Consider the following 17574-nt stretch of genomic DNA (forward strand, 5'->3'; position numbering starts at 1 on the left):
GCTTATCATACATGGCCTTTATCATGTTGAGGTACATTCCCTTTATACCCACTTTGTCGAGAGTTTTTTCATGAATGGATGTTGAGTTTTTTCATAGGCTTCCTCTGCATTGATTGAAACGATCATATAATTTTCTCCTCCATGTTTTAATGTGGTGTCACACTGTGTCAGGTTGACGGACCGATGGGTGCTGAGCCCATCCTTGCATTCCTGGAATCAATCCCACTTGATCACAGTGTATTATCCTTCTACTGCATTGCTGAATTTCAGTTTGCTCAGTTTTTCTTGAGGATTTCTGCATCTATATTCACCAGAGATCATTTTCTTTCCTTGCAGCGTCTTGTAATTTTCTTTTCTTGTAGTGTCTTTGTCTTTTAGGAACAGGGTCATGCTGGCCTCATCAAGTGAGTTTAGAAGTGTTCCTTCCTCTTCCATTTTTTGGAAAAGTTTGAAAAGGATTGGTATTAATTCTTCTTTAAACGTTTGGTAGAATTTAGCAGTGAAGCAATCTGGTCCTGGACTTTTGCTTGTAGAGGTTTCTGCCTACGAATTCCATCTCCGAACTAGTAAGGAGTCTGGATTTTCTATTTCTCCATGGCTCAGCATGGGCAGTTTCAAATGGTAAATTTAACATGACCATAAAACTAATTACAATTCACATTTCCCCTGCATGAGCTGGGTAAGACTTGCATTTGTGGTCACTGTCAACAAAGCACAGTCATAACCTTTGTGAGTCACTGGAAGACATAATTTGTGGTCAGCATGACAGATAAGGATAATATGGTGTCGTGAGTAATGATGTAAGCAGCATGTATGAAGAGAACCGAAGAGACAAGAAGACCTATACTGTTCCTATAAAACAGGTTCCAGAAAGCCATGGCACTGTAAATAATAACAGCATTGCTACTTTTTTCTTGTGGTGGGAGATGAGAATTTGGCCAGGAATGATGCACCTGACAATAAAAAAAAAAAAAAATGATGAGATGGTTCCCAAACCTGAATAGAAAGAGAGGGAGTCTGAGAACCTTCACGAACACTGATTGGATAACAAACACACATATAAGCATCGCTTCCTTCCTTGTTCTAAATCCTCATCAATAAATCATTACATCTCACACGGACCCTTCAACTTATTTATATAGCAAAGGCCTTACAAAAAACATTTAGCCAGGGCTCTGCACACCCTTAGAGTAGCCCTACTCTAGGGTAAGGATGAGTCTCTCGTTCGACAAGAGAAACGGACTCCAAAACTCATCCTTTTTTTTTTTTTTTTTTTTAACCAAAGCTCTTGCTTTCCTTGGTAGAAAGAACAGTGGGCTGAAAGGTAGAAAGGCTTGAGTTTAAGTAACTAGCTCTTCCACTTACTAGTTGTGTAAGGCACGAGATAATCGGTTCCCTTTAACTCTTAAAAAGGCTATAACAAATACAGGACGGACGGGAAGATCAAATGACTTCCTCCACCAAGGTAGGTCGGGACATTCTTTGAAAGGTTATACATACGGCAGTAACTCTTCCTACTGTTTTAATGTTTGGCTTCTGCTTTTATTACTTCTAGATCACCTGAACTACTGTCATCATTTTACCAGTTTAATGAGGAAAAACACAGTTCCTTCCATTTTTCTTACTTGGATCAGGATCTCCAACTTACTGGCTGTCTCCAAACTTCTGCCCTACAGGCAGAGAGATCAGGAGACTCCTGGGTGCAGAGAAGGAGGGCCGCTGAAACGAGGCCGACATGTCATACCCAGGGACTTATCGTCACCTGGCATGCCAGCGCATATCTGAGCTCAATGGAAGGGCGAAATCTCCTAAGATCCGAAGCACAGTATTCACTGACCTCAACGGTCGCCATGGTTTTTCCTTTGCCAGAATGTCATACAGCCGAAACCATACAGGACGTAGACTTTTCAGACTGGCTTCTTTCACGTATCAATATGCATTTATGGCTCCTCCATGTCTTTTTGTGGCTCGACAGAGTGTTTCTTTCTTTCTTTTTTTTTTCTTTTGTCTTTTTGCCATTTCTTGGGCCGCTCCCACGGCATATGGAAGTTCCCAGGCTAGAGGTCTAATTGGAGCTGAAGCCGCTGGCCTACACCAGGGCCACAGCAACGCGGGATCCGAGCCACGTCTGCAACCTAGACCACAGCTCACGGCAACGCCGGATCCTTAACCCACTGAGCAAGGCCAGGGATCGAACCCGCAACCTCATGGTTCCTAGTTGGATTCGTTAACGACGAGAACTCCACGACAGTGCGTTTCTTTTAGCACCAAATACTATTTTATTGTCTGGATACTACAGTTTGTTTATCCATTCATCTAATGAAGGACATCTTGGTTGCTTCCAGTTGTTAGTGATTGTGCGTTTTTTAAAGGTAATAAACAAAAAGGACTTTGTTACTGTATAAAGGAGAGCAATATGCGACATTTGTGCCATACTGCAATTTTTGTGTGCAGTTTGCATATAGACATAAATTTTTAACTCTGTTGGGGAAATACCTACAAAAGGAATTGCTGAATCATGGTGGACTATGTTTAGCTTTGTAATACGTTTTCAAAGTGGCTGAACCATCTTGTGTTCCTGCCAGCAATGAATAAGACTTTCAGTTGCTCCACATCCTTGCCAGCATTTGATGTCAGCGTTTTGGATTTTAGCTCCTCCGGCAGGTGAGCGGTGATATTTTGTTGTTGTTTTAATGTGTACTTCCCCTAATGTCAAATGATAAGAGCATCTTTTCGTGTGCTTGTTTGCCATCTGTATATCGTGTCGGGTGAGGTGTCTGTTAAGGTCTTTGGCCCATTTTTAAGTTGATTTGGTTCTTTTCTTTTTGCCACACTCTTAGCGTGCAGAAGTTCCTGGGTCAAGGATTGATCCTGAGCCAAAGCACTGATGACGCCAGATCCTTCACCCATTGGACCACCAGGGAACTCCTGGTTGATTGTTTTCTTATTGTTGAGTTTTAAGAGTCTTTTGTATATTTTGAATAAAAGTCTTTTATCAAATGTGTTTTGCAAGTAATTTTTCCAGTTTGTGGCTTGTTATTTCATTCTTTTATCAGTGTCTTTTACAAAACAAAAATTAATTTTAGTAAGTCATTACTGATTTTTTTTTTCTTTCATGAATTGTACTTTTGCTTTTGTACCTAAAACCTCATTGGCAAATCCTAGATCACATAGATCTTCTCCTGTGTTACCTTCTAGAAGTTTTGTGTTTTACCTCAGGTCTCTTGATTCCACTTTGAGTTAATTTTTGCGAACAGTATGACGTGAAAGATTCAGTTTCTGCATACGGACGTCCGATTGTTCTAGCATCATTTGTTGAAAAGATTATTCTTTTTTTCTACTGAATTGGCTTTGCTCCTTTGTCAAACATCAACTGACTGTATTTGTGTGTTTCTATTTTTAGACTTTCTATTCTGTTCCTTTGCTCTACTTGACTGTTCCTTTGACAATACGGTGCCATCCTGACTCCTGTAACTTCACTGTCAGTCTAAAGGTATGTGGCATCAGTCTTTCAGCTTTGTTCTTCTTCAACAGTATCACATGGCTTATTCTCAGCTGTTTGCCTTTCCGTATAAACTGTAAAATAAGTTTGTTGATGTCCATAAAATAACCTGCTGGGATTTAACTGAGATTACTTTGGATCTAAAGACCAAGCTAAGAGAAAGTGACATTTAAACAATATTGAATCTTTCTATCCATGAACATGGAATAGCTCTCCACTTATCTAGATTTCTCTGATAAGAGTTTTATGGTTATTCCTATATTTAGATTTTTACCTCAGTATTTCTTTTTGTTTGTTATAATATAAATTATATGGTGTTTTTAATTTCAAATTCCGATTGTTCATTGATGGTATATAGGAAAGGAACTGCCTTTTGTACATTAACCTTGTATCTTGCAACTCTGCTATAACTGCTAGTTAGTTCCAGGAGTTTTTTGCCAATTCTCTGAGATTTTCTACATAGTCAACCATGTCATCTGTGAACAAAGACAGTTTTATTTCTTCCTTCCCTTATCTGTGCCTTTAATATCCTCTACTTTTCTTACTGGATTAGCTAGACCTTTCAGTATAAGGCTGAACTAGAGTAACGAAAAGGGACATTCTTGTCTTTTTCCAAATTTAGGGGGAAGACGTCTAGTTTCTCATCATTAAGCATGAGGTTAGGTAGAGACCTTTGTAGATGTTCTTTATTAAGTTGAGGACATTTCTTTCTCTTCTTAGTACGCTGAGAGTTTTTCCTAAAATCATGGATTGTATCAAATGCTGTTCTGCATCTTAGAGATACGATCCTATGACTTTTCTTCTTTAGCCTGTTGATGTGATACAATACAGTCACTGGTTTTCTTATGTTGAACCAACCTTCCACACTTGGAATAAATTCCACTTTGTTTAGGTGTGTAGTTCTTTTTAGACACTGATGGATTCAATATGCTAATATTTTGTTGAGAATCTTTGCATTATGTTCATGAGAGATACTGGTCTGGAGTTTTCTTATAATGTCTAATCTGGTTGTGGTTTTAGAGTAATGCTAGCTTCACAGAACAAGTTAGGAAGTGTTCCCTCCGCTTCTAGTTTCTAAAAGAGATTATAGAGAATTGCTATCATCTTTTCCTTAAATGGTTGATAGAAGTCAGCAGTGAAACCATCTAAGTGTTCGGAAGGTTATTAATTATTGATTAAGACGATCTGTTTCTTCTTGTGTGAGTTTTGGTGGTTTGTGTCTTCCAAGGAATTGGTCTTCTGCCTCTAAGTTATCAAATTTGTGGGCACAGAGTTGCTCATAATATTCCTTTATTACCTTTTTAATATCCATTTCTGATATTAGTAATTTGCGACTTCTCTTTTTTCTTGGTTAGTCTGGCTAGAAGTTTATCAATTTTATTAATAATGTCCATGGATCAGCTTTTGGTTTTATTGATTTTTTTTCCTACTGGTTTCTGCTCTTTGTTCCTGTGATAGCCTCCCAAGTATTATTTCCCCTTCTGCTTCTGCTCCTCGCCAACCCATCTACCTTCCCACAGCCCAAATCATCTTCTGTAAGTCAAAACTCTTTTTCAACTGCTTAAAATACTTCCATGGCATCTTTCACCTTCAAGATGAAGTCCAAACTTCCTACTGTTATCTCTAAAGCCGTGCGTGATTTGGTCTGCCCATTCCTACAGATTTATTGAGTCTCATCCTCAGACCTCTTGGAGTTTTGACAGCATAGAAAAAGACAGATATTAAGTCTTTTATTCCAATTATAGATAATGAAGAGCTGGGTTTTTTGTTTGTTTGTTTGTTTGTTTTTGTCTTTCCTAGGGCTGCACCGCAGCATATGGAGGTTCCCCAGGCTAGGGGTCCAATCGGAGCTGTAGCTGCTGGCCTACGCCAGAGCCACAGCAACATGGGATCCGAGCCACGTCTGCAACCTACACCACAGCTCACAGCAATGCTAGATCCCCAACCCGTTAAGCGAGGCCAGGGATTCAACCCGCAACTTCATGGTTCCTAGAAGGATTTGTTAACCGCTGAGCCACCACAGGAACTCATGAAGAGCTATTTAAATAGGCCAATAGAATGTGTACAGGGAACTCTTAAATTGATTCAGATTTTAGAAGACTAAGAAGGAAAAAAAATAGAAAAAAGCCTGGTAACCAACATTAGTATAAAATGGATTTTTGAAAATAGTATTTAGAAGAAATCAGTTGCTTTCCTGTATACTAACAATGAAACATTAGAAAAGGAATATAAAAATACGGTACCTTTTAAAATTGTGCCCCCCAAAATTAAATACCTGGGAATAAACCTGACCAAGGAGATGAAAGACGTATATGCTGAGAACTAGAAAACATTAATCAAGGAAATTTAAGAGAATTCAAAGAAATGGAAAGCTAGTCTATGCTCCTGGATTGGAAAAATTAATGCCATTAAAATGGCCATCCTACCCAAAGCGATCTACAGATTCGATGCAATCCCTATCAAATTACCCATGACGTTTTTCACAGAACTAGAACAAACAATCCAAAAATTTGTATGGAACCATAAAAGACCCAGAATTGCCAAAGCAACCCTGAGGAACAAAAAACAAGCAGGAGACATTAGTGCCCCAGATTTCAGACAAAATTACAAGGAAAAACAACAACAACAACAGCAAAACAAAGCCACAGTCATCAAGACAGCGTGGTACTGGTACGAAAACAAACATACGGACCAGTGGAAATAAATCCAGACACCTATGGTCAACTAATCTTTGACAAAGGAGGCAAGAACATAAAATGCGAAAAAGTCTCTTTAGCAAATGGTTCTGGGGGAACTGGACAGCTGCATGTAAATCAATGAAGCTAGAACACACCCTCACGACATGCACAAAAATAAAATTCAAGTGGCTTAAAGACTAAGCCTAAGACAAGACTCCATCACACGCCTGGAAGAGAACACAGGCAAAACAGTCTCTGACATCAACTGCACAAATGTTTTCTTCGGTCAGCCTCCTAAAGCAACAGAAATCAAAACAAAAATAAACCAGTGGGACCTAATCAAACTTACAAGTTCTGCACAGCAAAGGAAACCATGAAAAAAGAAAAAAAGACAACCCGGAATGGGAGAAAATAGTTTCAAACAATGCAACCGACGAGGGCTTAATCTCTAAAATATACAAACAAGTTAGACAATTCAACAGCAAAAAAAAAAAAAAAAAAAAAAAACCTGCAACAATCCAATTGAAAAATGGGCAGAAGACCTGAAAAGACATTTCTCCAAAGAAGTCATGTGGATGGCCAACAGGCACATGAAAAAATGCTCAACATCACTAATTATTGGAGAAACGTAAATCAAAACTACAACGAGGTAGCACCTCACACCAGTCGGAATGCCCATCATTAACAAGTCAACAAATAACAAATGCCAGAGAGGGTGTAGAAAAAAGGGTACCTTCCTTCACGGTTGGTGGGAATGTAAATTGGTACAACCACTATGGAAAACAGTATGGAGGCACCTTGAAAACTAAATGTAGAACTACCCTAAGATGCAGCAATCTCACTCCTGGGCATATATCCAGAAAAAGCTTTCACTGAAAAAAAATATATGTACCCCTATGTTCACTGCAGGATGGTTCACAAGAGCCAAGACATGGAAACAACCCAAATGTCCATTGACAGATGACTGGATTAAGAGGATGTGGTATGGATACACAATGGAATACTACTCAGCCATAAAAAGAACAAAATAATGCCATTTGCAGCAACATGGATAGAACGAGAGACTCTCATACTAAGTGAAGTAAGTCAGAAAGAGAAAGACACATACCATATATTATGGTATAAAGAACTAGAGTCTATAAAGAACAAGAGAGGAGGAGTTCCCGCTGTGAAGCAGTGGAAACAAACCTGACTAGTATCCAGGAGGATGCAGGTTTGATCCATGGCCTCACTCAGTGGGTTAAGGATCCTGTGTTGCCGTGAGCTGTGGTATATGTGGCAGATGTGGCTCAGATCCCGCATTGCTGTGGCTGTGATGTAGGCTGGTGGCTACAGTTCTAATTCAACCCCTGGCCTGGGAACCTCCATAAGCTGTGAGAAAAAGAAAAAAAAAAGTAGAGAAAAAAGAAAAATACTTGCTAAATGAATGAGTGAAGAAATGAAATCTGGGACATGACGCAGCAGGTACTCGGTACGCCGCCGAGGTTCAGGTCTCATTTGGAGGCGACATCCTTCCCAGTTTATCAGACACCAATAAGAAGACAGGATAGGTTACTAGTACCCCCACTTTACAGTGGGAGACAGGCTTAGCCGATAAATAGCTCACTAAAGATTATAGCTAGTAAGATGTGGAACTAGGATTTAAAAATCTGAGAGTTCCCATTGTGGCTCAGCCTGTTAAAAACCCGACTAGTATCCATGAGGATGCAGGTTCGATCGCTGGCCTTGCTCAGTGGGTTAAGGATCCTGCGCTGTTGCAAAGCTGCAGCAACGGTTGCAGATGCGGCTCGGATCTGGCGTAGCCGAAGCTGTAGGCCAGCAGGTGCAGTTCCGATTAGACTCCTAGCCCAGGAACTTCCATAGGCTGTGGACACGGCCCCAAAAAGAAAAAAAAAAATCTATGTCTGACTCCGCAACCCACGTTTCTAACCTCCAAAAAACACTGTCCACCTGCACAACAGAACTTGCAGTTAAAAGACAAGACTGTACAGCTCACTGCATGTGAGTACTCCGAATAATTTTCATAGCACTGACAAGTGATTTTGTCACGTAGATACAAATAGCAGGGAATTCGCAAAGGAAACAGAAAACTACTTCTTCCACAAAGACGTAATTAAAAGAATATAGTGAAGAGAAAAAAATCCAAAACATCTATTTCTAGATGTCTTCAGTATCACTGGATCTAGAGATAGAGTATTTCTAAATACCACGGACCCCTGAACACCACGGTGGTTCGGGTGCTGACCCTCCATGCAGCTAAATCTGCCCCAAACTTACCGTCAGCCCTCTGGATATACAGTTCCTCCATATCCATGATTCCACGTGCCCAGAGTCAACCAATCACAGGTCGTGGGTACCACAGTACTTCTTGTTGAAAAAAAAATGTGTGCATAAATAAGAGGCGCTGCAGTTCAAACCTGTGTAACTCAAGGGTCAACTGTAATAGGATTTCAAGAAAACGCCTGGGGTGGGGAGGCAATTCTTGTGCAGATAAATCTATGCTGCACTCTCAATAAAGGACCAGCCAAGTATGATCTGTGGGCGAAAGTGGACCCACTATCCGTTTTTTGCACGGTCTGTGAGTTAAGAATGTCTTCTCCATTCTTAATGCTTGGTTAAAAATTAGAAGGTAATAGTTAATGACTAAAACATTACATGAATTATAATTCCAGTATCCAGAAATAAAGCTTTAGTAGAATACACCTACGGCCAGACTCATTTGTCCGTGGGTTTACTGTGGCTGCTTTCATGTTACGGCAGCAGACGTAAGTAGTTGTGACAAAGACAAAAAGGTCCCCCAAGCCCTGACATACTGACCATCAGGCTCTTTACGAAAAAGCTGGCCAACTCCTTTTACAGGTCATTTCCTCGTCTTAGCTTTCAGTTCACTAATTCTGCCTTCAGTTGTACCTAATCTGCTGCTGAATATTTACACCGGGTTTTAAATTTTGCTCACTGTGGGCACGACATTATAAATCAACTATGCTTTATTCGTCAAAGATACTGGCCTAGAGTTCTCTTTTTTGGTGGTATCTCTGTCTGGCTTTGGTAGTAGGGCGATGGTGGCGTCACAGAATGTCTTTGGGAGCGTTCCTTCTTTTTCAACATTTTGGAAAAGTTTAAGGAGGATGGGTCTAAGTTCCTCTTTGTATGTTTGGTAGAATTCACCTGTGAAGCCATCTGGATCTGGACTTTTATTTGTAGGGAGTGTTTTTATTACACGTTCAATTTCATTTCTAGTGATCCGTCTGTTCAGTTGATCTACTTCTTCTTGATTCAGTTTTGGTGGGCTGTACGTCTCTGGAAAGTTGTCCATTTCTTCTAGGTTGTCAAATTTGTTGACAAACAGTTGTTCATAGTGTTCTCTTATTTTTATTTTTTTGTATTTCTGCAGTATCCATTGTAATTTCTCCTTTTTCATTTCTTATTTTGTTTATTTGGGTTTCTTCTCTCCTTTTGTTGTTGATTCTGGCCAGAGGTTGGTCAATTTTGTTTACCTTTTCAAAGAACCAGCTCTTGGTTTTATTGATTTTTTTCTAAATCAACTATACTTTAATTTAAAAAAAAGATTAATTCTAATTTTGGTCACTATGTTTTTCAATTCTAGAAGTTTTATTTCCTCAATGTAATATTTTGCTTTTTATAATTCCCTATTACATGTATTTAGTTCAATTGTATCTTTATTCCCTTAAATGCAATATATCTAGTTGCTTTGCAAACTGTGTCTGATAATCCCAAGTTCAGAAGTCTCTGTGGGTCCCCCTTTGTTGCCTATTACTGTTCATGGTTCCCATTAACAGAATCTTGTTTTCTTCCGCATTTAGTTATTTTTTACAGTGAGCCAGTTATTTGTGCGGAATTCACATCTTCCTCCAGAGAGGGATTGCGTTTGCTTCTGCCAGGAGCTTGGAGGCACTGACAGTCTGGTACACAGTATGACTGAGCTCATGGCTTGAGGTTCCATGGATCACCTGAGTGACGAGAGCCCTGGCTGTGAATACCAGGTGTTTCTTTTTTGTCTTTTGTCTTTTTGTTGTTGTTGTTGTTGTTGTTGTTGCTATTTCTTGGGCCGCTCCCGCTGCATATGGAAGTTCCCAGGCCAGGGGTCGAATCGGAGCTGTAGCCACCGGCCTACGCCAGAGCCACAGCAACGCAGGATCCGAGCCGCGTCTGCAACCTAGACCACAGCTCACGGCAATGCCAGATCCTTAACCCACTGAGCAAGGGCAGGGACCGAACCCGCAACCTCATGGTTCCTAGTCGGATTCGTTAACCACTGCGCCACAACGGGAACTCCCAGGTGTTTCTTTTTTGTTGACTTACTGTCCTGAGCCACTCAGAGCTCTGGCAACCTTTCCTGCAGTCCTGGTTTAAGGACTACTTTGCCTTTTTTTTTTTTTTTTTTTTTTGGTCTTTTTAGGGCCGCACCCATGGCATATGGAGGTTCCCAGGCTAGGAGGTGAATTGGAGCTACAGCTGCCGGTCTATACCACAGCCACAGAAACTCAGGATCTAAGCCTTGTCTGAGACCTACACCACGGCTCACGGCAATGCAGGATCCTTTAACCCACTGAGTGAGGCCGGGGATGGAACCCACATCCTCACGGATACTAGTCAGGCTCATTACAGCTGAGCCACAATGGGAACTTCCAGGACTAATTTATTCTTAACAGATTTAATTCGAGTTTGTTCTTATGCTGAGCCCTTTGGGGTTCCAGTTCAGTTCAGAAAAAATCAGAAGATGGAAAATAGGAAATTAGTAGGCCTGGAGGCTAGAATGATAAGTCTAACACTTCATCAGAGTTTCAGAAGAGGAGGAGAAAGGGAGAGTGGGGCAAAGGCAAAATTTTAAAAGATGGCTGAAAAATTTTCAGAATATGTCAATTCTTATACTACAGAAGCTAAACAAATCAATCAAGGTAAATAAGAAGAAATTCCTACATTTGTATATTTATTTATACTTTTTAGAACTCCTTTTCCTCTTTATAAAAACCTTAGGAAGTGTGGACAGTGACCTGCATTTTTCATAAGGAAAATTGTGATTCAGAGAACTACAAGGCATGATCCAAGATCAGGCACTTGTAAACAGCAGGGCAGGATTTAAACCCCTTGGGATCCAAGTTCAAGTCCTCTCCTATACATCAGAACAGCACACAGCACAGCAGAGGAAGAGCTGGTAAGGGGATAGCCAAGCACTGCTAAGGAATTCCTTCCCCAAACCAGAAACCTGCACCTGAAAACTTCTCCCTGGAAGCAGGTAAAAACCTTTCCCACACATCTGTGCTTTGTTCTTAAGATAGGACTGGGTCGGAAAAGCTTCTGCAGCCAGAGGCAGGGAAGTTCTAGCTTGTATCCTAACTTGTGAGTTTAATCTAATGAGGTCAAGCCAGTTCCCTGGGCTAAAGACCAAGTTGACTCAAAAGGTTTATAGAACCGGCCTGGTACACAAAAGAAAGCTATACAACAGCCTACTGTGTACGCCAACTGTCAGGGCAGCAGGCGGAGCGCCCGTCTCATTCCCCTCGTTACACTGCTGAAGACAGTTTAAATACCATAGTTAACCTGTCCTGGATAAGATGTCTTTTTTTCATCAGTGTGACTCGACTTGCTAAATTACCGCATCTCCTCCGTTCTGGTGGCACTGCACTTGCTTACAGCTTATGCTTGATTGGCTTTTTGCCCAGAGCACTAAATTGAGAGTTTTCTAAGGGCGAAGCCTATGGATTTCTAGCATAATCGAGCCCCATGCCCTAGACATTAACGTACGGCTAATATCTCTCGTTAGCTTGGTACAAAGAACTGACCGTTCTTCTCTTGTGGCTGCCTCCTTGATGGGTAAAAGCTGGGAGAATTGCAACACATGAAATCACAGACTGAGGTACCAAAAGAAAGAAGCCAGGCGCCAGGGAAGGTGGCTCGATGCCAGACATTTCGGTGGGAACACGAAACAACCCAGGGTCTGATTTCTGTACGCAGGGGTCGCCGTCACCATCAGAAGCGGCTGTGGTCAAGGCCACGGGCAAGAGAGGAAAGAGAGGGGACACAATTCTCATCTGTCTGGTACGTGACAGGGCAGAGCTGCACGACGGTGTCCAACCGCAGACAAGAGCCACAGGCAGTTCTGTAACCATTTACCGCACGTCCACCAGGTGAAGGGGTCTGTGAAGGGCACAGACACAGAGTGGACAGAGCCCAGTGTCGAGGCAGCCCCGTCTAATGGATGTGCACAGGCATCCACCTGGCATCCGTGCAGCCGTGCAGCCATGCAACCGTGCACGCAGCCACGTGTTTCAGTGTTTATGGAGCACCTATCAAACACATGCCGGCACTGGCCAAGTGCTAGGGAGACCAAGAGGGCCCGATGGGGAGGGGTTCGGAAAGGATTAGACACCTATAGGAAAGCCCTTGTGAATTCATCACTCCAATTCAATTCTTACAACGACTTTAGGTTGAGGTCCTCGTGTTACAGGTGAAACCGAGGCTCAGAGAGGTGAAGGGGCCCGCCCCACATCACAAAGAAAGTAAACGGCCATCTGGCCACAGAACCAAGCTGGCCCCAAGCCTGTGTTCTTAATACATTAATAAATATTAAACCGTTAATTATAGTATAATGAGATAAGGAGTGTCAGATATGGAAAAGTCCCAGGAAGCAGAGCAAGAGAAAATTTTGTGTGGGAAAGAGGTGGTCTTTGAGTTTTCCTGGAGGACAAGCAAGGAAAAGGGACTTCAGACACAGATAAGCATGCAGAGGGACAGTGACGGGGTGAAAGCATGGAGGAAGCCTGATCGTGGAAGGCTCTGCATGCCGGCAGCCGAGCATCTTTGAAAGGCTGAGCACGGCCTCCTGCTGCGACGCGGTCACCCCTCCTCTGCAGCAGGGGCCTTTCCTCCCTGTCCCTCAGGCTCCCAGTGGTGGCTCCTGCTGCAGAGGAGGGGTGACCGCGTCACAGCAGGAGGCCACGGAAAGCCTTTCAAAGATGCTCGGCTGCCTGGGCCAGCCAAATGTTTGCACTCCCAATCCCAGCCTCCCCGGGCCTCGCAGACTGTAATGTGCTCCAAGATTCTGCTGACAGACTGCAGACAGAGGCCTCAGGGATTCGCCCCCGCAAGCACAGGGTGATGAGAGCTGACCCTTCAAGGTGGGCCCCAGCTTGCCAAGGCCTCTCTACAACAGTCAAGGAACCCTCTCAATTTACTCACAGTTTAGAGTCCAGCTTCAGGAGAAAGCCCAACCGGTCATACTCTGAAAAAGCCAAGAAAAGCAGAGCATGTCACTGATGTCAGGCCACGGGTGACACTAGCAGATTGCATTCCCCAGACCCAGACCCAGACCCTGGCGGCAGACAACTGCTTCAAAGAGCAGATCCGAACGCATAAGCCATAGTCGATTTAAGTCGCCAAACTCTTGCCGAACACCTGTCTTGGGAAGAGCCAGGTTCAGGGCCAGGTATCTCCCAGGCCTTGTAGGCCAACTCGTCCGATGCTGGCACATAACTGCCTTCTTGTTTTAGATGTGGTCCTTGAAACTGAAATTTAGGAAGCTGCAAAACTGGACCCCTGGGGAAGTAAGAGGGTCAGATGCAACCTCTGCTTCTTCTAAGCAACACGATTCATGTCGAATCAGCCATGTTAACTACGGGGTGAAGGTATGACAGCCAAGGGGGGGTCCTCAAATCCACGCCAAGGATGCTCTTCAGGATGATTGCAAAGAAGTGACAGATCTGAGGTCATAACGGCGAGGAGACTTCAAGTGAAATCTAAACACATTGGTAAGATGTGTGCAACAAACGATAAACCGTTAATATTTTACTTCATTTCTTTATATCCTGCCTCATCTGAAAGTCGGAGCAGTTTTACAAAACTGTACAAAGTACAAGATTTTCAAAAAGACGAAATCGGGGCCAAAGGGGAAATAAGCATAGGAAAAATAATAAAAAGCGACCAGGATAAGAATACCAAAAGTGGATATCCTAAGGTTTTATGTGCTTGCTGGGAGAGGATTACAAATCCATCCCCAAGATTTTTCACAAACTAAACACAAAGCACTGTTGTAATGGTTTACAGTGTCCATAAAATAAACCAGGAGAACCCCAGCTCTTCCTGATACTAAGACTTTAGGGAAGTTTGCTCTGTGTCCTCAAAAATATTTGTTTAAATAAATGATAGGGGAGTTCCCACTGTGGCTCAGTGGTTAACGAATCCGACTAGGAACTATGAGGTTGCGGGTTCCATCCCTGGCCTTGCTCAGTGAGTTAAGGATCTGGTGTTGCCGTGAGCTGTGGTGCAGGTCACAGAGGCAACTCGGATCTGGCATGGCTGTGGCTGTGGCGTAGGCCAGTGACTACAGCTCCGATTCGACCCCTAGCCTGGGAACCTCCATATGCTGAGGGAGCGGCCCAAGAAATGGCAAAAAGACAAAAATAAATAGATAAATAAATTAATTACTTAATTTAATTAAATAAATGATAGGAAGTGTCAGAAAATTTTTTCACATAGCTTTGCTTAATGATTGCAAGATTGTGACAGTGTGTGTGTGTGTGTGTGTGTGTGTGTGTGTGTGTGTGTGTGTAGTGGCTACATCAGAATAAGGTGGTCTAGGTACGCAGTTCTCAGCTGCCCTGGCTCAATCTGAGGATAAAACAGAACACTGAGACCGAACAGCTGTTTGGAGAAGGCCACACAGCACAGCTTCAAGGAACTCAGTCTTTAATGAGCAATGAATGGCCGAAAGAGGGAAGTTACACACCTTGACAAGAACCTCCCAGGAGCCACTCTGCAAGGCCAATGAAAGCCAGACCATTGCTTTCAGAAGCAGCTGAGCTGCAGGAAGAGGATGATTCCTTTTCTTGAAACTGAAGACGAGGAATTCCTGCTGTGGGGCAGTGGGTTAAGAACCTGATGGTAGCAGCTTGAGCCTCTGCAGAGGTGAGGGTTCGATTCCCAGCCCAGCACAGTGGGTTAAGGGATCCAGTGTTTAGGTCACAGCTGTGGCTCAGATTCAAATTTCCACTTGCTGTGGTGTGGCCATAAAAAAAAAATACTGAAGAAGAAAACAAGGACACACAACTCAACAGCAAGGCTTGCGTCCCAAGAGAAGATGCTTGGGCAAATGAAAACCTTTCCTCAGAATAATCTGCTTTTGCTCTAATTCAAATAAATGGATAAGACACTTTGCTTAATATATCAGGAACTTATAACAATCAATAAGGTTTTAATGTAAAATATAAACTGAAAATAAAATTTGCCAAAGGAGTCAGTTTCAAGTGGATACTCTCTCAGCAATCCTGTTTTACTCCCCCTTTTTTTTGGCCACGCCCATGGCATATGGAAGTTCCCAAGCCAGGGACTGAACCCACACCACAGCAGTGGCCTGATCCACAGTCGTGGCAACACCAGGTTCTTAACCCCCTAGGCCACCAGGGAACTCCCCTATTTTATTACTTTATGAAAAAGAAAACCTCGTTAACACGCCAACACCTGTTGCCTTTTCCCCATGTAGCCATAACTTTGGGAAAAACTATCCCGCTACTCCTTCTCAGACCCCGCTAAGACTCACTTGGACACCCAATGAATGCCAGCTTTGACTGACTCCCTCTAGAAAGCCCCAGGAATGCTTTCCCCTCGTTACAAACGTCAGGGGCCAAGTAAGAACACAACAGAAACCAGGCAAGTGGGAGAATGCAGTGCCCTCTTCCAGCAGCTCACATCACTTATTTTAGTGGCACTTAAAACAAACCCTGTTGAAATGTCTTTCTTTCACCATATATATATATATATATATATATATATATATATTATATATATACCACACACACACACACACACACACGCACGCACACACCGTGGCCATAATTATATGTATGGGTGCTAGACTAAGATGCAAGATTTGTTTTACACACACAAACACTAATTGAACATCAAACAGGTAAGACCACTTGTATTTCTTTCTCTTTTTTTCTTTTGTGTTTTTAGGGCCGCACCTGCCGCATATGGAGGTTCCCAGGCTAAGGGTCTAATCGGAGCTACAGCTGCCAGCCTGCGCCACAGCCACAGACAGCAACTTGGGATCCGAGCCACGTCTGCCACCTATACCACAGCTCACGGCAACGTCAGATCCTTAACCCCCTGAGTGAGGTCAGGGATCGAACCCGAAACCTCAAGGTTCCTAGTCGGATTCGTTTCCTGTATTTCTTTCTTTTTTTGGCTGCCCCATAGCAAATGGAGTTCCCAGGCCAGGGATCAGATCCGAGCCAGCGTCTTGACCTAAGTGCCAGACAGGGGATCGAACGTGCATCCCAGCGCTTCCAAGATGCCATCAATCCCACTGTGGCACAGCGGGAACTCCACACTTCGTATTTCTAAATAAACTATGTCCCTTCCTTCCACGGCTCTCCCGGATGGTTGTTTTCTCTCATTAAGAACCCAGGAAGACCGGAACTATTTGACTCCTCCATGTAAGAAAAGGTAACTACGGGAGACCAGTGATGATAAATGGCATCTGACCTTGACTTCAGGTCTCAGAGCCAAGAGGGAATGGGGTCCCGCTGGAGACTCCACGTCCCGCTGAACAGCAGCAGCCTCCACCACCTCCAGCTAACTAGGCCAGGCAGCAGCACAGACCGGGTGTTGCCACAGCTTCTGATTTTTTTAAAGCCAAGAATCTGGACCTTTTAAGGCAAATTTCTCCATTTGTAAATACTGGAAATAGATTCAAGACAAGATTAAAGATGATGAGAAGCAACCAAAGCTTGTCCTTGGCAGGAGTCAGCCAGCAGGCTGACAGTTCATAAGCTCTGTCCTGGACCGGCAGCTCAGGAGGGCTGGAAGCACTTCTCTTTTGTGGCTGCACATAATACAGGAGTAATAAATATTTGTCGACTGTTCTTATCAGCATTATTTGCTTACGATGGGCATAAATCCAAGTCATAATCTAACAGGATGCTAAGACAGTTTCAGCCACGTCTCCAGGATGACAAATTTCAGACACCGAAGTGAGATGCTAGAGACGGTGATACAAATTGTCAAGGGAAAGATCTGGAAACGTGTTACATAATATCCTAAAGTTCCCCGACACCAAATATAAAGGTAACTGGCGGTGACTGTATGCAACAGCCAAGACATGGAAACAACCTAAATGTCCATCGACAGAGGAGTAGATAAAGAAGATGTGGTACCTATACACAATGGAATATCACTCAGCCATTAGAAAGAATGAAATACCAGCGTTTTTAGCAACATGGGTGGACCTAGAAATTATCGTGCTGAGTGAAGTCAGTCTGACAATGAGACACCAACATCAAATGCTCTCACTGACATGTGGACTCTAAAAAAAGGACACAACGAACTTCTTTGCAGAACAGATACTGACCCACAGACTTTGAAAACCTTATGGTT

General features: G+C 42.8%; 1 protein-coding gene across 8 annotated transcripts in view; it reads right to left on the minus strand.

Moving 5' to 3' along the window:
* Window positions 1-17574, minus strand: part of ST3GAL3 (ST3 beta-galactoside alpha-2,3-sialyltransferase 3) — a 225438-nt gene that overhangs the window by 81578 nt on the left and 126286 nt on the right. For all 8 annotated transcript variants that reach the window (XM_047789361.1, XM_047789364.1, XM_047789363.1 and 5 more), the window contains one exon: window positions 13381-13423. In XM_047789361.1, the coding sequence (XP_047645317.1) occupies window positions 13381-13423 (43 nt within the window). The remainder of the gene's footprint in view (window positions 1-13380; window positions 13424-17574) is intronic.

Source organism: Phacochoerus africanus, chromosome 8 (assembly GCF_016906955.1).
Source record: "Phacochoerus africanus isolate WHEZ1 chromosome 8, ROS_Pafr_v1, whole genome shotgun sequence".
Lineage (NCBI taxonomy): Eukaryota > Metazoa > Chordata > Mammalia > Artiodactyla > Suidae > Phacochoerus > Phacochoerus africanus.